The following is a 7,761-nucleotide window of genomic DNA, read 5'->3' as shown; positions in this document are numbered from 1 at the left end:
AAAGAAAACAGCATTTTTCCTTTTTTATTGCCCTACTTGTCTTGGACCTGCACTCACTCTTGTACAAAATAAATGTTTATATGATTTTAAAGTAAAATAAAGTGTATAATCTTTAAATATAATTTGTTGTTATTTTTTAATGTGCCACTCTGGTTAAACACTAGCCCCTCCTTGGCCCCCCTAGTAAAATGTGTCTAGAACCGCCACTGCGTCCCGGAGCTCTGTAGCAGCTGAATAAAACCAGCACCTGCTGCTCAGAGTTTATCGTTCTCTGCATAGACTGTTCATGTTACAGCACTTCACTTAGTGTAAAACACTTATTATTTAGCCTATAATTAATATAGGGTCTAGGCTATTGGTGACGTAACATTGATCACTTTGAGGTGTGGGGGGGAGGGGGTACATGTTGTCTCCACCAGGGAATAGTTCAAGCCCCCAGGTGAATAATTAATGATGTGTCCCTTTTAGAAAACAAAAAAGACCAGACACTGTTTATGTGACAATATGTCTTTTATTTTTGAATGCTTAGTTGATTATATAGTAAAGGAAATCAGATGAATAAAGAACACAACATATCAGTTTTAAGAATAATAAGGAACCAGTTCATTAAACCAGTGGACTATATGAATTATTAATAGTTATTATGTATTAAGTGTTATTACAGTTGCATTCTCCTCTTTTACCACAGAAAGTTCTGACAAAATATACACTTTTATTTTCTACCTGGACATTTTGGATAAAAAGATCATAACCACTCATGTCTGGTAGGTTTACCTTTGGACAGAGTCATTCTAGCTGTTTCCAGTCTTTATGCTAAGCTAGGCTAGCTGATTCCCCTGTTTCCAATCTTTATGCTAAGCTAAGCTAATGTCTGCTTAAGGGAACTTCATATTTACCGTACGCTAAAATGTAAAAGATGTGTGTGAGTATTCAAATATTTTTCTGTATTTCATTTTGTGTTATTAACTGTAGATTAAAAGTCCAATTACTGATTTGTTTTTGTCCAGCTCAGTGAGCCAGTTTCTGTCTAATTTTAAACCCAAATGTGAACTGTTCCCTAACTCTTCAGATAATAAACAAGTGAAAGTGAGTCATCTGTCAGCAGAGAGCTGTTTCTGTCTGCTGAACCAACTGAAAGTGAATCAATGATAGAGATTATAGATGAGCTGGAGAGGCATCATGATGGTGTGGTAGAGTTACACACACAGGTTCTTGGAGCAGACGAAAGAAGCCTTGCTGGTACAAGCCAAGTCGTTCCAGTTTACTGTAGAGAGAGTTTACAACCAATGTAAATGATTACATTTAACTTTTATATTTAAAAGTGCAACATACAACAAGAGTTTTAAATATTTTTTTACCTCCAGCCCAGTTCATCGTAAGACAGTTCTCCCCTCCGAGGTTGTTAGGCTCCCCCGCATTCCAGCTTGTGTAGTCTAAGTTGGATCCATCAGACCAGAACCACGTACCCTCCTGGAGGAGAAAGATTGTTTTAAAGTCAAAGTCAAATCAAGAGTTTTTGTTGTAATACTCATTCAGGCCAAAAGACTTCTTATTTTCTACAACAACTCATGAGACCCAACACATTCTCATCAACAGGTTTGTAAGATATTGTATGAAAACGTATGATAATTATGTAAGAAATCCTACGAAATTAGTCAACCGCCTGCCGGTCACATGACAGTTAAATTTAGCTGAGAAAAGGTGACAGTGAGCCGGGTACTGTGCATCATGCAGCGACGACAGTTACATTTAGACACCAAAACAACTAGTTAAGATCAGGATTCAGGACATGAACACTCGTTTACAGGCTGATAGTCTTTTGTTTTCTTCTTCACTTCTTCAGGACATGAACTCTGCTCCCAGGCTTCAGAGCCCTGTGTTTTAGGAGCCAAAGATCCCCCCCATCCTCCTCCCTATGAGGATCTTCATGCTCTTATACAGCAGCAGTCAATGTGCTGCTGACAGTAATAAAGATGTGGAATACATACAGATTACAGAGCTTTACTTTTCACAGCTATATGTACGAAGGCTTCATAGTACAGGCTGAGAGACGAGCGACATCACTTCCTGTGTGATGATAAAAGTCTCACCTTCGCTGCGTCGGTGCCTCCGATCCAGGCAGTTGTCTGTGCACCGGTCGCTTGGTTAATGAAGTCTTTGATGAATCCATGTTCCTTATCTGAGTGGATGGAAGCCAGATTCCCACCAGCAGTCTGGCAGAAGAGCTAATGGAGACAATATCATCAGTTTAAAACATTAGAAAGAAACAAAATCATAATCACATTATTAACAGATCTCAGGGCAGTTTTATAGTCACCTGGAACATTTTTATACTTTTAAACAGTAGTGGAAGAAGTATTCAGATCCTTTACTTAATACTAATACCACACTGTAAAAATACTCTGTTACAGTAAATCTTCTGAAATGAAAATGTTACTTAAATAAAAGTATGTAAGTATCATTGGTATTAACGGGTGTTCATGTGTTGGGAGAGTTTGATCATTTTCTTAATTATGTGGTATTAGTAGTTTTACTACAGTAAAGTATTACAGTACATTGGTATTAAGCATACATGTGTTATGATGGATGGAACTGCTGTACCTCTGCACCGATAAAGGTCTTTGTCTGGATGTAGAAAGCGAAACAGCGAGAGCCTAACTGAGTCCAACCAGAAGGGCAGCAAGGTCCACCCTGTATGAACAAATAAGCCAAAAACAATCAGACTAGTTTATATTTATGATTATTCATTTACTGATTGTTCCTCCTCTGTGCTGTGGAGATAGAGCTGGCAATGCAAGACTACAATCAGAGCAACCCAACGAGTCAGAGATACTGTTCTGACCTGTTTATTATAAGTTACACAAGACTTTAACAGCCTCTAACTCAGCCAGTTAAGAGCTACATTTAGCTTTACATGTTATATGAATATGGTCCCTGGAGCACAAGTTTTATCAGGCCACAGTTTTCAATGCAATTAAAGATTAAAGATTATTAACAAACATTTAAAAATAAAAAAAAAAAAATATAATAACAGAAAATGTATTTTTACTGTATCTAAACACCAAATTTGTATTTTTAATTATTTTAGTTATTTTAGTGATTTATTTCTTAAGAGTGTACTTACATATGCAGTCAACAGTCCGCTGGACAAACAGAGCAACAAAGCAAATGGAAAGACTGATGTCATCTGTGGAAAGAAGTTAAACAAAGTCAACATACATCAGACAAGGAAAGAATGTCAGACAATTAATGACTGCAATTGGTTATTAATGAGTCATTCATCAAATTAAAGTATCCAGATTAGTTAATAGTGTATTATAAAATATAGATATGGTTTAATATTTGATAGATTATGCATTGTCATCCGCTGACCACAACTCTGATTGCCCAGGGGCATCTTTACCAGACGTCTAACTGGGGGATCCCGAGGTGTTCCCAGGCCAGGTTGGAGATATAATCCCTCCACCTAGTCCTGGGTCTTCCCCGAGGCCTCCTCCCAGCTGGACGTGCCTGGAACACCTCCCTAGGGAGTCGCCCAGGGGGCATCCTTACCAGATGGCCAAACCACCTCAATGAGCTCCAGTCATTACCCAGCCTTCATGACCATAGGTGAGGGTAGAAACTCAAACAGGCTGGTAGATCGAGAACTTTGCCTTTTGGCTCAGAACACATAAATTGTGTATGTAATAGTGCCCCCGCTGAGCTGATTCTCCAGTCAACCTCCTGCTCTGTTGTCCCTTCACTTGGAAACAAGTCTAGAGGAACTTAAACTGCTGCACTTGGGGTAAGGACTCATTCCCTCCCCCAAAAATGTCCTCTCAACACAGACAGGATTATTTATTAATAAAAGTAAAATAGATGAAATTGTGATAATACATTGAAATATAAATACCTTTGCTGAGGTGGTGATTGGCTGACACAGAGGAGAAGAACAAGTTGATGACTGTCACTGAAAGAAAATGTCACAGATCTGAATATTAAACACTCAATAATAACAAATTAGGTCAAACTTCACCTGATTTACATCATTAATGCATTCACTATCTGCACTCATTTGTATCTTTACTCAACAGAATAAACTCTGCAATCTAGCATAAACAACATTTATACATTTTTCAGGCAAATCTTTCTTTCAATGATAATGATAATACAATGTGAAAACGTCCATTAAACTCACATCAGTAATCTTTGTACTGCCTGGTTTGGTTTGGTTTGGAGGGAAAAGAGAGTCACTTATATACCTTAGAAAGGGGAGTGGTCTTAATCATGATTGACAGTTCATGCAATGACGCAGGTAAAGACTTGATATTTAACAGGGTGTTAAAGTCAGGGTCAGTGATAGGCCTGGCAAACTCGATTCCTTTTAAGGATTTGGGTTATTCTGAGTCACTCACTAAACTGATCCGGGTTGTGCGAGTCACTTGAGTCACTTGAGTCAGTATTGCTAAATCCTAGTCCTACTTGCCACCTCATGTAGCTGCCCACAGGAGAGCCATTTAGTCACGGGAAAGAAAGCATTTTGACTTAACTTAGTGTAGCCTAAGCAATATATAGGCTTTCAATGTAGACATAGAAACATGAACGTAGAAATGCGCGCAGTGAATCATTTTTTTTTTTATCGATCAACCTAATTTTGATATGCTACATCTATACACCAAACCTATAAGCATGTTATTTCAGAAATGAAAGAATGACTTTTGTTGTGGATTTGATTTTCACCCTGACTCGAGGAGAGACTTCACTCGCTCGTCTGCTACAGATCAACTCATGACAACGTAGTCAGCTAAACCGCGTGACTGACTGACTCACTTGAGGACTCATGAGTCATGATGACTCAAGGTGTCCCATGGTCTGCGAGGCAAGCTTACAATGATTTGTCTGCTCAACCTAACTGCATTTTAATATACTAAATTTATACACCAAACCTACTGTAGGCCTAGACTACGTGCAGAACATTGTATGTTATTTCAGAAGTGAGAGGATGGCTTTTGTTGTGGATTTTCTTTTCACCCTGACTCGAGGAGAGACTTCACTCACTCTACAGGTCCACTCATGACAACATAGCTGGCTGATTCACGCGACTGACTGACTGACTCGTGGACTCAAGAGTCCCATGGTCTGCGAGCTTCCAATGGTTCTGGCTCTGAGTCTGTGGGTCGGGATGTTCCTATAACCTGTCTTGGACTGTCTCTGCTCACTCAGTCACTTGAGTTGACATGTGGAGTTGTGATTGCCTACGAAATTGTAAGTTATAAAGCTTTTGGCAGCTGAGATGGCTAGGACTAGTAACAGCTATTGTTGCAAGAGGTTTGTGTGTGGTGCTGTTATCATTTTAGATTGAATTGTAGTAGGACTCAACTGATCTGAGTTAATGATACTAGAGACTCGCGACTCATGAGTTAATTTAAAGACACAGGTGAAAGATCCGAGCGAGTCACGGCTCAACCAGGTTTAGTCAGTGGTGTATGACGGTGTCTGGATGTGATGAATAATGTGTGTTTAACCGGTGGACTTCTGCGTTGTGTTTGATTTATTAATCCCACTGTGACACAAGATCTCTTTATGATGATATCAATGTATTCTCTCTGGTGACAAACACAAATAAACAGGACCTCATTATTCAGCTTCAACAATACTGTTAGAAAAATGATGCTTCGAACGGCTTTTGCTTCAGTTGCTCTGTTAAACCATTGGCATCCAAACTTTGTTTGTTTGTTTTAGGATTTCTGTCTTTCATGGGCTAATCATGAAAGCTGAGTGACCTTGCAAAGAGCACAGGCTGTATCCTAAGGGCAGAGCACATAATGTGGAGGAGATGTGGGGCATGACCGGAGATAAGAAAAAAATCTACTGATTGTATGAACCGAATAACGATCTTGACTCCCAACTCCTTCAAAAAGACACTGTTGTGAAAACCCTTCAGTCATTTTCTGTACTTATGCTGTGAGTGCTATAAACTGACTCTACTTGCAAGTAAACCAGCTTTTAAGATAACTCTAGTGATTTTGCCCATTCTTTGATAAATAATTATCCTAACAAATACACACATTAAAACATAAACAAATCAGAAGTTAACTCTGTCTGCCACAAGTGTAAGCTAGCTACACTAACTCTACAAACTTGTAAAACAACATAGTCATGTAGTGACATTAGGATGTTGAAATCGATACGTAGATAAGTTTGGACAGACAAAACATTGTGGGGAACAAAATAATACAAGAAATAAATGGGATGAATTCAGATAAATAAATTACACTCACCTCTACCAAACTGTATTACAAAAAGGGGAGAGGGCAAGGGGCACAAGGGATTCATAATCGCAGGACCACCGAAGAAGAGAGCAATAACATGCAGCTCATCAGACGTTTCCTAAAAATAAAGATTGTTCACGAGGCTCGCATCTTGAGTCCGAGTTAAGTCTGAAGTCACAGAGTGCGACTTAAGTGTGACTCGAGTCAGAGTCTTGAACTTGAGTCCCCATCTGTGGTCCAGTGTGGTTGGATGGGTCATAAAACACAGGACTGTCCCAGGAAAACAAAAGACTAACTAGTCATTTTGGAGCCTAAACTTAACTTTTGTTGCCACAATCATTCACTTTTTGTAATGTCTGCCGAAACGACTGGGAGCTCGCGGTGCTCTGTTACCGTCTCACAGTCCCCTTTTATCGGGTTAACTGAACCACCAACTACCGGAGCACCATGCGGAGCACCATGCGGAGCACCATGCGGAGCACCATGAGGAGCACCATGCGGAGCACCATGCGGAGCACTGTTTCTGACATAGCAGAGCTCTGTAGCAGCTAAAAGCATTTACCAACTACTGCTGACCTGACTGAACTGTGAAAAATAGCACTCTGGGCTGTGTTCCTCTTTGCCTGTAACACGGGTAGAAAATCACAATGTTCCCCGTCATTGCAACGTTGGGAGTAGCCATCTTGGGCCTTTGTACGAGAAGAACAAAGAGCCTTCAAACACATGGTCTCCTGACCACCATTTTGAAATCTTGCATGGTTAGCCGACCACTTGAACCCGCTTCTCCTACCATCCTTGTCCTCCTCCAATCCTGCACCTATACACACACACACACACACACACACACACACACAGACCCGTCTCCCCACATGCTTGTTTGTTTCTGCTTTTTGTTGTAGTTTAAAAAACGGTATATTGGTTTTGATTGATTGAGGAATTATCAATTGGCCATTGATGATTTTGAAGTTAAATAAATTCTATTATACTTTAAATAGCAGTTGTCTGTGATTGTTTTGTGTATTTGTTGTAATAACAAGTTGATTGAACACAGTCATTTGCTCAAATTCCCCCTTTTGTTTGTTCCTTTAGAATATACCAGATAAATTAACCAAATTAATTCAGATCTGTATTTTAAAGGGAACACCACCTAAATGAGACTGTTGAAGTTTAGTACTGTTTTCCGAGCTCACTCACTTTGGGCTTGTAGCCGAGGCCGTTTGCTGGCATCAGGAGGGCTGCTGTCTTGATGGCGCTTAAAAATGGCCAGATATCCATTTTTACAATTCATTCATCATTACATGAGACATGTAGGCTAGTGACTGATGAATCTGGATGCAGTCTGCTGCTTCCTGCTGGCTACGCAAGAGATGCTCGATGGTGTTTTAAGCCCCCAACGTTGAGTTCAAGGCAGCGCTGCGACCATTTACTTCATGACTTCAAGGCACCTAACTATTGCCTAATCCTAGTGCATTCCAGGCATCGCTGCCTGGAAGGCGACGTAGTGGGCTTA

At 39.9% G+C, this 7,761-nt stretch overlaps 1 protein-coding gene across 1 annotated transcript; it reads right to left on the bottom strand.

Annotated features, from left to right (window-relative positions):
- Window positions 1-491: 491 nt before the first annotated feature.
- On the bottom strand, window positions 492-4,324 carry LOC114564685 (galactose-specific lectin nattectin-like). The gene is made up of 7 exons (XM_028592178.1): window positions 4,178-4,324; window positions 3,893-3,949; window positions 3,125-3,187; window positions 2,602-2,691; window positions 2,091-2,225; window positions 1,359-1,470; window positions 492-1,264 (listed from the first exon to the last, which is right to left on the bottom strand). Exons 3-7 carry the CDS (start codon window positions 3,185-3,187, stop codon window positions 1,197-1,199), a joined length of 468 nt encoding a protein of 155 aa, XP_028447979.1. The 5' UTR covers window positions 3,893-3,949; window positions 4,178-4,324; the 3' UTR covers window positions 492-1,196.
- Between the last annotated feature and the right edge of the window lie 3,437 nt (window positions 4,325-7,761).

Source organism: Perca flavescens, chromosome 11, assembly GCF_004354835.1.
Source record: "Perca flavescens isolate YP-PL-M2 chromosome 11, PFLA_1.0, whole genome shotgun sequence".
Taxonomy (NCBI): domain Eukaryota; kingdom Metazoa; phylum Chordata; class Actinopteri; order Perciformes; family Percidae; genus Perca; species Perca flavescens.
The sequence above is the reverse complement of the archived record's forward strand: the minus strand, read 5'-3'. Positions and strand labels throughout refer to the sequence as shown.

What these genes read in the sequence shown, in the direction of transcription:
- LOC114564685 (XM_028592178.1), bottom strand. Translation starts at nt 3,187, where the DNA reads ATGACATCAGTCTTTCCATTTGCTTTGTTGCTCTGTTTGTCCAGCGGA. An exon ending in GCGGACTGTTGACTGCATAT is followed by an intron (nt 2,692 to 3,124) that starts GTAAGTACACTC and finishes TTGTTCATACAG; the next exon opens with GGTGGACCTTGCTGCCCTTC. An exon ending in TACGATGAACTGGGCTGGAG is followed by an intron (nt 1,265 to 1,358) that starts GTAAAAAAATAT and finishes CTCTCTCTACAG; the next exon opens with TAAACTGGAACGACTTGGCT.